Source organism: Leopardus geoffroyi, chromosome B3 (genome assembly GCF_018350155.1).
Source record: "Leopardus geoffroyi isolate Oge1 chromosome B3, O.geoffroyi_Oge1_pat1.0, whole genome shotgun sequence".
In the NCBI taxonomy this organism is placed as follows: Eukaryota; Metazoa; Chordata; class Mammalia; order Carnivora; family Felidae; genus Leopardus; species Leopardus geoffroyi.
In genome coordinates, this window is record NC_059337.1 from 70,263,997 (window position 1) to 70,279,099 (window position 15,103).

The 15,103-nt window shown below is 43.3% G+C and overlaps 1 protein-coding gene and 1 pseudogene across 1 annotated transcript; both read right to left on the bottom strand.

The window, feature by feature from the left end:
* Window positions 1-476: 476 nt before the first annotated feature.
* On the bottom strand, window positions 477-6,072 carry LOC123583658. Its single transcript, XM_045450807.1, is given in 4 exon segments — window positions 477-814; window positions 1,424-1,466; window positions 2,915-5,207; window positions 6,039-6,072. Coding segments are annotated over 3 exon segments (2,673 nt in total). The 5' UTR covers window position 5,207; window positions 6,039-6,072.
* A 2,841-nt stretch (window positions 6,073-8,913) lies between these two features.
* Window positions 8,914-13,479, bottom strand: LOC123583659 (annotated as a pseudogene).
* Window positions 13,480-15,103: the final 1,624 nt, after the last annotated feature.

The window sequence follows — 15,103 nt, forward strand, 5'->3', positions numbered from 1 at the left end:
TCAAAAGCACAAAGGTTTTATAGGGGTCTAGGGGTAGCCGATTGGCTGGGGAAGGGTCGTGGCTCAGCCGATTGGCTGGGGAAGGGTCAGAGTCCTGTTATGCAGGTCGCTGGGCATGTTTTGATCAGGAAGTTTGAATGGGTGAGCGGGAGGTTACTCAAGGGGAGGAGGCGTGGTCTATGAAGGACACAACAAGATGGAGTCGGGCCGGTGTAGGCCCGCCCTTTCATTCCCCCCTTGTCATGTAGCTTACGGACCCAATCATGGGACCGGCTGCATTTATGGTGACAAGGGGAACAGAGTTTGGAGGTTTACGCTAAGTTCTGGGAAGCATGTGTCCCTGGGGTGGCTCTGGGAGGTCTGATTAAGTATTGTCCCCGAGCTGGTGTCTATGATCTGCCAGGTGATGTTTTGGGGGGCGTGGGGACTCCTGGCAGCATGAGCAATGACAAGCAGAGTTAACAGAGTTACCAATATTAGGTGGGTCGAATGCGCTGTAGCTTGAGCTTGAGCGGGTTCTGTTGGTCCCGACTGATGGCCCATCGCGTGACAAAGTCCTTCCGGATCGAGGAGGGGTCCGCTGGCCGAACGTGGGTGTGATGGACCCAGGTCGCGATGCCATCTACTTTGAGAGCGGTGGGGGTTGTCAGCACCACGATGTAGGGTCCCTTCCAGCGCGGCTCGAGGGTCTCTCGGTGGTGCCTCTTGACATAGACCCAGTCTCCCGGCCTGTACTGATGAGGTGTCAGGGTCGGGCCAGCCTCGTAGATGGCACGGAGGCGCGGCCAAATGTCCTCGTGCGCCCTCTGGAGCCCTCTCAAGGAAAGAAAAAGTTCTTGATCTTTAAACTCAGCAATAAGTTCAGCTCGAAGGCTGGGAATAACAGGGGGTGGCCTGCCAAACATGATCTCGTAGGGAGTAAAACCCAGAGTGTAAGGAGTGTTTCTAACCTGGTAAAGGGCGTATGGTAGGAGAGTCACCCAGTCCCTGCCAGTCTCCATGGTTAATTTGGTAAGGGTCTCTTTTAGGGTTCTATTCATTCTTTCTACCTGTCCTGAGCTCTGGGGCCTATAAGCACAATGTAATTTCCAGTTTGCCCCTACCGCCTTGGCTACTGCCTGTGTTACCTGCGAGATAAAAGCTGGTCCATTGTCTGATCCTACCATGGCAGGAAAACCATACCTGGGTAAGATGTCTTCTAGTAGCTTCTTAGCCACCGTCTGAGCCGTTTCATGCTTGGTTGGGTATGCCTCCACCCAGCCAGAGAAGGTGTCTGTAAATACTAAAAGATATTTATAACCATACTTTCCTGGTTTGACTTCAGTGAAGTTGACTTCCCATTGGGCTCCCGGTCTGGTGCCTCTGAGCCTGGTTCCTTTTTTATTTGATGTGGCTCTCGCGTTGGTGAGTTGGCAGGTCTTGCAGGCAGATACAACTTGCTCTATTTTGGTGTCCTGTTGGTGAATCTTGATTCCGGCATGTCAGATTAAGTCTTTTAATTTTCGGGCCCCCATGTGAGTAGACCAATGCATGTGCTCTAATACTGAGACTCCGAGCTGGTCTGGCAGCATGAGCTCCTTGTTAGGTGTATACCACCATCCCTTTATCTCCTGGGCCATGGGGAGTTTCTTGATCTGCTGTAACTCCTCCTGGGAGTACTTGGGCTGGTCTGGTAAAACTGGGTCTCCTGGGTCTGGTAGTTGTATGGTCATGGTTGGGACTGGAGTAAGGGCTACTGCCTTGGCTGCCTGGTCAGCCTTTCGATTACCTCTAGCTACTGGGTTATCAGCTTTTTGGTGCCCTTGGCAGTGGATAATGGCTAGCTTGGCAGGAAGCCATAAGGCCGTAAGCAGGTTAAGTATCTCCTGCTTATTTTTTATAGTCCGTTCTTCTGCCGTCAGTAACCCCCTCTCCTGATAAATTGCCCCATGAATATGAGCTGTGGCAAATGCATAACGGCTGTCTGTGTAGATGTTAAGCCATTTTCCACCTCCCAGCATCAGCGCCTTGGTGAGGGCTATGAGCTCTGCTCGCTGGGCTGACGTTCCGGAGGGTAGAGCCTCCGCCCATATGGTGTCCGTTTCAGTGACCACCGCTGCACCCACATACCTGTGTCCGTCTTGCACAAAGCTACTGCCATCAGTGAACCAAGTAGCCTCGGCATTGGGGAGGGGCCGGTCGGTCAGATCCGTCCGGAATCCATGTACTTGTTCCAGGATTCCCGCACAGTCATGTAGTGGAGCACCTAGGTCAGGGTCGGGCAGCAGGGTTGCAGGATTGAGGGCTGCACTGGGGTGGAACCGCACTCATGGAGGGTTGAGTAGGAGGCTCTGGTAATGAGTCATACGTGTATTGCTTATCCATCTATCCGGAGGCTGTTTCAGGACCCCTTCAATGGCGTGTGGGGTCGTGATCCAGATCTCCTGTCCTAGGGTCAGTTTGTCTGCATCCTTGACTAGGAGTGCTGTTGCCGCAATAATTCTTAGGCATGGCGGCCAGCCGGCAGCCACTGGGTCTAGTTTCTTAGGTAAGCCACTGGGCGGTTCCAGGGGCCTAAGGCTTGAGTTAGAACCCCTTTTGCTATTCCCTTATGTTCATCTACAAAGAGGTGGAAGGGTTTCGTAATGTCTGGTAGGCCCAGGGCTGGGGCACGTAAGAGGGCCTTTTTTAACTGATTAAAAGCAATTTCTTCTTTTTCAGTCCATTTAAATGTTTTCTCCTCTTTGGTAGCTTCATATAGGGGCTTGGCAATCTCAGCAAAACCTGGAACCCAGAGGCGGCAGTAGCCGGCTGATCCTAGGAATTCCCTCACTTCTCTTCGGGAGGTGGGAATAGGGATCTTTAGGACAGTTTCTTTTCTGGCATCTGATAACCGCCGCTGTCCACCCTCCAGGATATATCCCAGGTAACTTACCCTCTCCCTGCATATCTGAGCCTTCTTCGCGGATGCCCGGTACCCTAAGGCCCCCAGGGTAGCCAGCAGGTCCTGGGTCCCTCGCTCACAGTCTTCGGCCATGTCGGCAGCAATCAGCATGTCATCTACATACTGTAGGAGGGTGAGGCCAGGGTGCTCCCTTCTGTACTCACCCAGGTCCTCGTGTAGTGCCTCGTCGAAGATGGTGGGTGAATTTTTGAATCCCTGAGGTAGCCGTGTCCAGGTGAGTTGCCCACTGTAGCCCTCCTCCGGATCATGCCACTCAAAGGCGAACAAGGGTTGGCTCTAGGGTGCCAGCAGCAGACTGAAGAAGGCATCCTTTAAATCTAGTACAGTATACCAGACCCTGGAGGGTGCCAAGGAGCTCAAGAGAGTATATGGGTTAGGAACATTTGGGTGTATGTCTGCGACCCTCTTATTTACTTCCCGGAGGTCTTGTACCAGTCGATAGTCATTTGTGTGAGGCTTTTTGACCGGCAGTAGGGGGGTGTTCCAGGCAGACTGGCAAGGAACTAGTACCCCTAAGCTTTAGAGTCTCCGGATGTGTGGCTGGATCCCCTTCCGGGCCTCCTGAGACATGGGGTATTGTTTGATCCTTACCGGACTCTCTCCTGGCTTGAGCTCTACCAGGACTGGGGTCCTGTGAGTGGCCAGTCCCATCCCCCCCGTCTCTGCCCAAACCGAGGGGAATTCTTGTAGCCATCTGTCTATATTATCCTCTCTCGGGAGCGCCTCCTGGTGGAGGAGGTATTCATCCTCCAGTTTCATGGTCAGGACCTGGATGGGGTGGCCCTTGCCATCGGTGACCTGAGGCCCCCCTTGTCTGAAAGTTATCTGAGCTCCAATCTTAGTCAGTAAGTCCTGTCCTAACAGCGGGTAGGGGCATTCTGGTATTACCATAAAGGAGTGGGATACCCGGCCTGTTCCCAAATCTACTGTTCTTCGGGTAGTCCATGAATACTGGCTCATACCAGTTGCCCCTTGTACCCAGGACTTCTTGCTGTCTAGTTTTCCTTGTGGGGTGTGGAGGACCGAATGTTGTGCTCCGGTGTCGACAAGGAAGTCAACAGGGGTCCCCTCCACTTTAAGAGTTACCCTGGGTTTGGGGAGAGGGTCCAAACCCCGACTCCCCTAATCACTTAGTTCATCTAGCTCTAGGACTTTTACTCGATCAGTCTTGCTTCCCTTCCCGCCGGCCCTTTTTGGACAATCTCGGGCCCAATGCCCTATCTCCTTGCAGTATGCGCACTGATCCTTCTGCAGCCTCTGCTTACCCCCCTTGGTGGTTCCTTTACCTTTTCTTGCGTCGTCTGCCAGCTGCCGGAGATGGCGGTCTCGTTCCTCGGGGAAGTCAGCAGTGGTAGCTAGTAGTATTCTGGCCAGGTCTCAAGTCTGCTTACTGCTGGCAGCCACCATGACGCGAGGCTGCTTGTCCTCAGGAGGCTCCTGGTTATTATATACCTTTTCGGCTACCACCAGTAAGTCCTGCAGACTTTTTTCTCCTAGTCTATCTATTTTCTGTAATTTTCTCCTAATGTCTATGGCCTATTGGTTTACAAAGGCCATGATAACAGCTGCCTTGCTTTCCGGAGCCTCTGGATCCATGGGGGTATAGGTACGGAATGCCTCCATGATCCGTTCTAAAAAGGCAGCTGGAGATTCATCTTTTCCCTGTTGTACATTTCCTACCTTGGCCAAATTGGTTGGCTTTCTAGCAGCCATTCGGAGACCCCCCATTAGAGTCTGGCGGTAGACCTGGAGCCTCTCCTTACCTTCTGCCATGTTGAAATCCCACTGGGGCCGAGTTAAGGGGAAGAAGGCATCTATCTGAGCCTGGTTGGTGGTGGGATTCCCGTCTGCACCCGGAACTAGTTTTCGGGCCTCATTGAGGATTCTTTCTCTTTCTTCAGTCGTGAACAGGACTTGCAAAAGCTGCTGGCAATCATCCCACGTGGGCTGATGGGTAAAAAGAACAGAGTCTAATAAATCAATAAGCCCTGCCAGTTTCTCTGAAAACTTAGGATTCTGAGCTTTCCAATTGTAGAGGTCACTAGTGGCGAAAGGCCAATAGTGATGGGGCTGATTCCCCTCCGCGTCTGAGGGTCTGGCGGCTCGCAGGGGCAGAAGAGTGTAGTCGGTGGTGGAGGCGGATTGCTCCCTCTGAGCCCTTTGTCTGGTAAAGGGCGGGCTTCCCACTGGAGCGTTTCCGCCTCCCGCTCTCGGAACAGCGTCTGCCTCCCCCGGAGGGGGAGGATGGTGTTCTTCCGGCATCCTAGAGGGGTTATGGGGGAGGAAAAATTAACTCTTCTTCAGTACCCCCCTGTAAGACAGGGTAGAGGGGTGCTGAAGGCTGGATAAGACTTTTCTTCTTCTTTGTCCCCTGCAAAGCAAGAATGGGTTTTGGCTCCGGAGGGAGCGGGGCTAGGAAGGGCTTAAGCCAAGAGGGTGGGTCTTCTACAAGGTCCTGCCAAGTGATAATGTAAGGGAGCTGATCAAGATGACCCGTCTTAGGCCGAGAGATGATACTCCTGACTCGGTGGATGGTAGGGAGGTTGAAGGTCCCCTCTGGTGGCCATCCGACATTGAAAGTTGGCCACTCGCTAGAACAAAAAAACTGCCACCGACCCTTTCGGACTTCCATACTGAGGTTGTTAGCTCTTCCCCTCACATCCTTAAAGTGATCAATCATAATACTTAGAGGAGTAGTCTGAGTCTGTCCCATAACGTCCGTCCAGTAATTCCACAGAGCAAAACAGAGAAACACAAAAACAAACAGAGGGCCCCTACAAAGTCTTCCAACTCCATGGAAGCAAAACTGAAAGCTAGCTTAGACATTTGAGGGGATTCCACGTCCCTCCAAAACTGATGAGGGGATTCCACGTCCCTCCAAAGACGATGGCCTCATGCCGACCAGTGGGAGCGACCCGCCTCGTCTCAGACCTTTGAGGGGATTCCACGTCCCTCCAGAAGGGAGAATCGGAACGTCTTCTGAAACTCCCGGCCCGTGGTCCTCCAGTGCATCCACTTAGACCATGTCGGGCACTACCAGAATTCCAGAAATGAGCTCACACAGAAAAGACAGAACAAACAGACAGACACTAACCGTGGCCAGTCAGGCTCTCCGGGTCGGGGGTCCCTCGGGGGTCTTGGGGATCCCGGGCCGAGCCCCCAAATGTTATGCCCAGAATTCGTGATCCCCAAAGACCACTAGGGAGCCGAGTCCAATGCAAAAGCAAAAGAGCCTTTATTCGAGCGAGCTCGAGCTCAATCCCCTACCTGAACCGACGCAGAGGTGAGATACCGGGGAGAGAGAGCGAGTTTCAAAAGCACAAAGGTTTTATAGGGGTCTAGGGGCAGCCGATTGGCTGGGGAAGGGTTGTGGCCTCGGCCGATTGGCTGGGGAAGGGTCAGAGTCCTGTTATGCAGGTCGCTGGGCATGTTTTGATCAGGAAGTTTGAATGGGTGAGCGGGAGGTTACTCAAGGGGAGGAGGCGCGATCTGAGGTTTCTGCGATTTTCCCGGAAAAGGGATCATGTCGGGGACATAGTCACTCAAGGTGGAGAACACAGAACAAGATGGAATTGGCCGGCGTAGGCCCGCCCTTTCAACAGACCCTTTATTTTATCTCAGTCATGTAAACTGTTCTATCTTTTTAAAAAATACACATATTTCTAAAGGAGGTTTAGATTGCATTTTCTTCTTACATGTTTGGAGAATTCCCTAGTGGAATTGTTGAAGTATTTCTTTTTCTTTTTTATTGGAATGGAATGTTTTGGTCAGATTTCAATTAGGAGCCTGAAATTACTCAACTTATTTGAACATGGATAATTTAAAGAATCATTAGATATAATGTATTGAACTAGGTAATTGAAAGAATAAATGGTAAGCTTTCCTTAGCTAACCTAATGTTTTCCTAATGGACCCATGAATGAAGAAGACATCATGGTAGAAAGGAAAGCTATATATAGGTCCTAGAGTGAGCTTTTTGTTACATGAATTTTTGTGAGTTACTACCACTGTAGAATGTTTGACCTATTCAGCAGCACAAGTAGATCCTTGAAATGGTACCATGTTTTGAGGGCTGAAATCAATCACTTGAGAGTAATTACTGACACTGAGCCCTTTCTAAACTAGAGGAGAGAGAGATTTATCCTCGTGGGGATTCATATATATGAGTATGTATTATCTTTCCTACCTTGAATGTTCTGGTCAGTACCACTATCCAAGTGTTCACAGTGTCAGATTTCCAATATGAAATCTTGTATATTATTTCCTTAGACCAAGACTACACACTTTATAGCAAAGAAAGTGCACAAAACACACATAACTAAGGAACCCATTTTTCCTAGTATACATTGCACAACTGGGAGCTGTTTATCTGAAAGAACATTGGGATAGCCTGTTAAAATTACAACTGAGGCACCAGCTTGAAGATGATACCCTGCAGAGTCAAAATCTATACTTTATATGTTTTGAACCAGTGTCCTTTAGATGTGCTATGTCCCCTGTGGATAAAATATATAGGTTCTGTAAACCAAAGGGATAGATAAAACAGTAGTGTCTCATCATAAATCCCAGTGAAGTTCTTGTGCATTTTCTGTTTTCTGTTTTCAAATTTTAGGATTTGTTATAGTGGGGAGAATGCTTCTTTTGGGAGACACAGTATGGGTTATAATAAACCTAAAATGTTTAACTGCTTTTATGTCATTTGGCGTTCCTCAGATTTGAAGACCAGCATTTGGAAGACTGAGTTACCTCATTTTTATCCCATAGTGGATAAATACCAGGTTGCTTCTTAATAGATGATACAGCAAAGAGATTTTCTAAAACTAGGAATTCAATGAGGCATGCCTTGTTGGCTTCATGATGTATGATAACTATAATAGGGCAATTGTAGCAATAGTAGATTGACAAGAACATATTAATCAGGGCTCAAACTACTCTTAAAAAAACTGGATCGTCTCAGTAGTCAAATAACATAGATCATCAGAAGAACTGCCTGATGATGGGGGCTTTAGAATGGGTAATAGAGGGGAACATAACTATCAGCTCTGAGCAACGGTGCTGCTATAGCTTGTCACTTCTGTTTTAAGTCTTCCTTTTGTGAAATTGAAAACAGCCATCACGTTAGAGAATCTTTGACAGGATAAGGTAAAATGGGGCCTGAGTTCTTTAAAAAGTGGAATATACCTTTGCATTTATTGTTTTCAAAGAAGGAGATAGTTTTCAACTTCCAGCAGCTGGAAGTCTACCTGATGGTTTTTCCTCTGGCTTCCTTCCTATCATGCACAGTATTCTGGACTGGACATACTAAGGAGTTATTGCACCCTTTACAAATGAAAAAGTATTCCAGTTCCTTTCCCTTAAAATGGGACAATTCTAAGCCACAGAATTTATAGAGTAACCTAGAGGACCATTCTAGGCTTCCACCCCAGTTACATTTATCAACCTAAGCAACCTTCACATCTCTGTCTCACTTCCTATTCCCTTGATGAAATTTTCAAAAATCAATTTCCAAATAAACTACTGGCAATAAAATTTTGTTTTTGGATCTTCTTCTGAGGGAACACAGCCTGAATAATTAGAATTACTAGTCCTGCGTATATTTGATGTAATGATTCCTGACATTCTCCAAAGTGTGTTTGCATTTCATTTGCAAATCTTTGGGAAGCAGAAGAGATGTCATTATGTCCGTCTTCTGTCAAAATGATCACAATTTCAATCGTAAGTATTATTTAGTAGATAGTGATACTCTCTGTTAAAATAACCCATATCATGGTGGATTCACATTTCCCATGGTAGTAGAGGTTATGAATAAATGCTCTAGTAGTAGGAATCTGTTCAGTGAGATAGATATTATGTTCAGATATGGTCATGTTAAATGTCAGAAGTATCCAAAGTGGAAATACCCAAAGTGGAAGTATCCAAAGTGGATACTTAGTGGATGTATAGTTTTAGAGCTCCAGAGTCACATTCAGTCAGCAAAATCTGACATGTTCCTGCTCATTCAATCTTTTTATTGCTACTTTTATGTCTTTGTTCTATTATGTATGGATAGATGGAAGGATTAAAGACAGAGGTGATAGCAAAGTCAATACTATAGTGAGTCAATACAATGAACAGGTATTTATCACTTGAAGAAGTGGGGAAAGGCCACAGAATAAACAGAGGGTTGATGGGGGGTGGGAGGGAGGGGAAAGTGGGTGATGGGCATTGAGGAGGGCACCTGTTGGGATGAGCACTGGGTGTTGTATGGAAACAAGTTTGACAATAAATTTCATATTAAAAAAATAAATAAACCAGACTGTGATTATGGTCAAAAAACAAAACAAAACAAAAAAAGAAACATGAATAAGGTAAAAAACTGAGTCAACACAGTGATGTGAGCTGACAGAGTGACAAATGCCTTGGGTAAGTCTTTCTGAGAACATTTCCAGACAGTGACCAAAATAAGGATATAGGAAAGGATTAGTAAAAAGAAGGTGCCTATGCTCATGATGTTATTATTGGCAGCAATAATAAATTCAAACTTGGCTCCATCTCTGCATGCAAGTTTGATGATTCTGGAAAAGTTATAATAGAAGGTTTTTACTTCTAATATAACCACAAAAGCACACGTTTGTAACGAAAACAAATGGAGACATAAGTAGTTCACCACAGTTACCCAGCAAGTAGTTACAAATGAAACATGTATTTTAGGGTTCATGATGTCCAGGTATTGAAGAGGTTTACAGATTGCCATGTACCTGTCAGACGCTATGGCTATAACTAACACCATCTCCACTCTGCCCATTATGTGGATGAAGCATGTCTGTGCCCTGAAACTTTGCAAAGAAATCTTGCATTCATTAAAAAAGTCTATAATCATCTTGGGAACTGTGGTAAAGAAAAGTCCACATCAATGAGGGACTGGTTGGCCAGCAGGAAGTACACAGGAAAATGTAAATGGGAATAAAAAAAATACCAGAAAGAAAATGAAGAAATTTCCTGGGATGATCCCTAAATAGATCAAGGAGAATGTCACCATGAGAAAAACTTTAGTCTCCCAAGATGTAGAAAGTCCCAGCAACACAAACTCAGAAACCAGAACATCTTTCAATCCTCATTTACTGGTGGGAGCATCTTTTCTTTTCTCTATATGAAGAGATTTGTCTGTGCTTATCTGAAAACTATAATGACCTCTTCTGAGTTGGTTACCAGAGGGGGACTGCTGACAATTATCAGTGCCTGTTCCCACCTCTTCACATTGTTCCTAGTCCTATAGTCAGGCTCAAGTCCCAGAAAGCTCCGGTGAGTCAGGGGCAAAATGGAATCCATGACTAGATGCAGTATACACCAAAATAACTGTAAGATTTTATATATCTGTATTAATAGACACCTGGAACGTTATATATGGGAATGGATCCTAAGAGTGTTTGACTTGGATGGAAGGAATAAAATGTTGGATTGGCCATATTTAATGATATTAGTACACTAAACAATGATTCTGTATTTAATATGTTAGCTCAGATGGCTTGGATTAACCCTAACAGTTTGATATATTTGGTTGACTACAAACTTAGACCAAAGCTAGAATAATATAGAATGAGGCTGATCTGTCAGAAACTCTTGGTTTATACTGTTAGAAGAAGTTACTCAAAGGCTGAGGGACATTGCAATGCTACAATTGTTGATGCAATTATCCCCTTCCTGTTATATTTTTTATTTGCTTTCCTTGTTTTTCAAGAGCTTTCTTTTGCCTTCATGGCAAAATATAAAGAGGCAGATAGATAGGTAGGTAGGTAGGTAGGTAGATAGATAGATAGATAGATAGATAGATAGATGATAGATGGTCAGATAAAAACAAAAACCAAATTTTAGTAGGGGAAGGAGATGGTGATTTACAAAAACAGATGTCACCCCCTAGGTGACTCATTAACCACTTTTCTTCTTACTTTCTTTAGAAACCAATGTGATTCTAGGAGACAATTCTCATAACAGACTCATTTCTGGCTGGCAACACCAAGTCTCTGAGTTGAACTTGGTCACTACCCAAGCACAATTAGTGCTATTAATTAACTGCTTTTATTATGGCAGTATTTTGTGTAACTCTTTGTATAGGGGAGAATTATGTAGCAGACAGAAATTTTCTGAGTAGTTTGGACTCCCTGAAAATACAGTTGCTTTATGCCCTGGGAAACTCATTTTGTCTCCTCCTCTTAATAGGTTTGTGAGAAAGAGTATTCTGGGCTGATTCAGATTTTCCCATTCAGCACTTTGAATATATCATGCCATACCCTCTGGCTTGGAAATTTTCTGTTGAAAAATCTCCTGCTATTCTTGTTACTTATATCTATTTTGTTAGTTCTCTGGCTGTGGCCTTATTCTGTTTTCATTTGGGGTAAATTTCTCTGTCTTTTCTTTTTGTCTAAGTTTCTGCCTGTTTGTGGTTAGGAAGGTCAGCTATGTCTTCTGTTCTTGAGAGTGATAGCCTTATAAAGGAAGAGGTCCCATAGTGCCCTGCTGTGTAGTGTCCCTTGTTCCCCAGTGCCTGGCACTTCTGGGAGAGTCTCTAGTGTGTGCTACATGTACTCTGCTGTTTTGTCCTGGCCACTTTATCCTTTAGAGCAGTTGTTTGTTGAGGCTCTTTGCCTGTTGTACACAGTGTTTGGTCCCTGGCCTGAATGTGACATATTTTAACCAGGTGTACACTGGTCTGCTTATGAAATGAGACCAGTTGCCACCACCACTGGAAGCAAGGCTCCACAAAACTTACGAGTTGGAAGACGTGGTGTGAGCAAGTCTTCTGGGGGAGGAAGCCAGGCAAGTGGCTATATTTTTATCTGTTTTCAGAGTATTTATATCTTTTGCCTTTTTAAAATTGAGGTTAAATCCGCATAATGTAAAATTTGTCATTTTGAAGTGAATAATCCAGTGGTATTTTGTACATTCACAAGTTGCACAATTACCCTTCTTAGTGCTAAAATATTTTCATCCATTAAGAAAACATACCATTGAATCTGTCCTTCTCTGTATGACTTATTTCACTTAGCATAACACTCTCCAGTTCCATCCATGTTGCTACAAAAGGCCATATTTCATTCTTTCTCATTGCCACGTAGTATTCCATTGTGTATATAAACCACAATTTCTTTATCCATTCATCAATTGATGGACATTTAGGCTCTTTCCATAATTTGGCTATTGTTGAAAGTGCTGCTATAAACATTGGGGTACAAGTGGCCCTATGCATCAGTACTCCTGTATCCCTTGGGAAATTCCTAGCAGTGCTACTGCTGGGTCATAGGGTAGGTCTATTTTTAATTTTTTGAGGAACCTCCACACTCTTTTCCAGAGTGGCTACAGAAACTTAACAGAAGACCATGGGGGAGGGGAAGAAAAAAATGGTTAGAGAGGGAGGGAGCCAAAACATAAGAGACTCCTAAAAACTGAGAACAAACTGAGGGTTTATGGGGGGTGGGAGGGAGGGGGGGTGGGTGATGGGTATTGAGGGCACCTGTTGGGATGAGCACTGGGTGTTGTATGGAAACCAATTTGACAATAAATTTCATAATAATAATAAAAAAAAGAAAACATACCATTAAGCTATTATTCCCCATTTTGTCTTTCCCCCAGATCCTGGAAACTACCCATCTGTTTTCTGTGTGTGTGGATTTACCTATTCTGGATATTTCATGTAAATGGAATCATACAACAAGTCAGCTTTTATATCTAGCTTCTTTCATTCAACATATTTTTGAGGTTTATCAGCATTGTAGAACGAATCAGTACTTTATTCCTTCTTGTGGTTGAGTAATATTCTATTGTTTGGATATGCTGCATTTTGTTTATTCATCTGTTGATGAATATTTGGATAACTTCCGCTGTCTGTTGTGATGAGTGTGGCTGTAAACATGTGTATAAATTTTTTAGAACTTTTTTTTCACTTCTTGGGGGTATATACCTAGGAGTGGAATTGCTGGGTCATATGCTAACTCTGTTTTTAACATTTTGAGAAACTGGAAAAAAAAATTTCCAATATGTCTGCATCAGTTTACATTCCCATAAGTAGTGTATAAGAATTCTAATTTCTCCACGTTTTGCCAACAATGATGATTTTCCTTTTATTAAATGGCCTCATAGTGGGTATGAAGTGGTTTCTTATGATTTTGATGTGCATTTCCCTAACAACTGTTAATGTTGAACATCTTTTCATGTGCTTCTTGGCTACTTGTATATCTTCTTTGAAGAAATGCCTATTAAGTCCTTTGTCCATTTAAAAATTGGGTAGTTTATCTTTTTTTCTTGCTGTGTTGTAATTGTTTTTTTCTATATTCTGGATGCTAGAGCCTTGTCAGAGATGTGGTTAATAAATGTTCCTCTTATTCCCTAGGTTATATTCTCACTTACTTGATAATGTCCTTTGTTGCGCAAAAGTTTGTAATTTTGATAAAGTCCAATTTTGATAATATAATTACACAAAATCTTATAATTTGATAAAGTCCAAAATTTTATGTTTCCGCTTTTGGTGTCATATCTAAGAACTTACTGCCCTCCAAGGCCATGAGTTATATCTGTATTTTCTTCTAGGAGTGTTATGGTTTTAGTTCTTATATTTAAGTCAATGATGCAGTTTTCATTACATTTTGTGTATGATGTGAGGTAGAGATGCAGTTCTTTTGCATGTGGATAGTCACTTCTTCCAGGACCTTTTGTTTCAGTTGTTATATTTTTTAGCTGCACTTTGGTTCCTTTTTATAATTTCCGTATCTTCGTTGATATCCTGATTTGTTCATCCATCATTCTCTTGGTTGTTTTTTGTTTGTTTTTGTTTTTGTTTTCTCTTTGAGCTTATTTAAAAGTTTTTTAAAACTTTTTTTGTAGTAAGTCCAATATCTGGGCTTTCTCAGGGATAGATTCTGTTTATTTCTCTTGTACATGGGGCATATATTTTTTAAAAAATTTACACACTTGTTTTTTTTTTTAAGTGTACATTTTGGATATTATAATTTAGTAACTCTGGAAATCACATTCTGTCTCCTCAGGATTTGTTTTTGTTAATTTCTGTGGGATATAGGTGGGTTTTTTTATTGTTGTTTAGTGACTTCTATACTATCTGTATAATTTCTGTATTCTTTGTTTTGTTTGGTGTCTGAAGTTTCCATTGAGAAGAAAAGCTAGTAAAAACAAGAGGGGCCAGCCAGATGCCCGAGGCTGGGTACTCTCCTTGTATACTTTTGACTTCTGTAATCTTCCTTGCCTCCTGCCTCCACCCATGTAGCACCACTGTATTTAGTGATTTTTTTTTAATTTGCTGTTTATCAGATAATAATTCCACTTAGCATTTATTATTTACATGTGTCTTCATCCCTTTTTATCTTTGATTAGCTATGGTTTGTCTACATTGTAATTTTTTCTAAAAATAAGATTTTTGTTTTATTGCTTTGATAGACTATTTTTGGTTATTTATTAGTTTCTACTTTTATCTTGTTTGTTTTCTTTCTTATAGTTTGTATTATTTTTGCTTTCTTTTTAATTTTTTATTTGGCAACTTAATTCATTCTTTAATTCTGTGACTTTTAAATGTTTTTGTCTGTACGTCCTTTCTTAGTGTTAAGTGCAGGTTTCCAAATTTCAAGATGGTTGGGCCTTTTGTTTCTCAATTTTATTTTAAATTCTATATTTATTTCATTATTATCAGAAAATACTTTTTGTAATATTTCTACTTTGTGACATTTATGTTTTCTTTGAGAATTAATAATCAAGTTTTGTGTGTGTCCCATGTGCACTTGAGGAGAGGTGTATGTTGTGTGGTAGAGACACAAAAGATAAAGAGAAAAGAATTGAAACAAAATTGGGGCACCTGGGTGCTTCAGTGGGTTGAGCGTTGGACTCTTGATTTTAGCTCAGGTCACGATCTCTGTGAGATCAAGCCCCACAAGAGGCTCAGCACTTATAGCACAGAGCCTACCTGGGATTCTTTCTCCCTCTTTCTCTGTCCCTCCCTTGCTTGCATGCATTCTCTCTTTCTCTCTCTCTCCGTTTCTCTCAAATGAATAAACTTAAAAAAAAAAAAACAACTGATGCAAATCAGTACAAAAATCAAGTCACAAAGGAAGTTAGCAAGAGAGGAAGAAAGAGGAAGAAACTATAAAACAGAACACATTGGCAGTAAGTGTTTTATAGTAA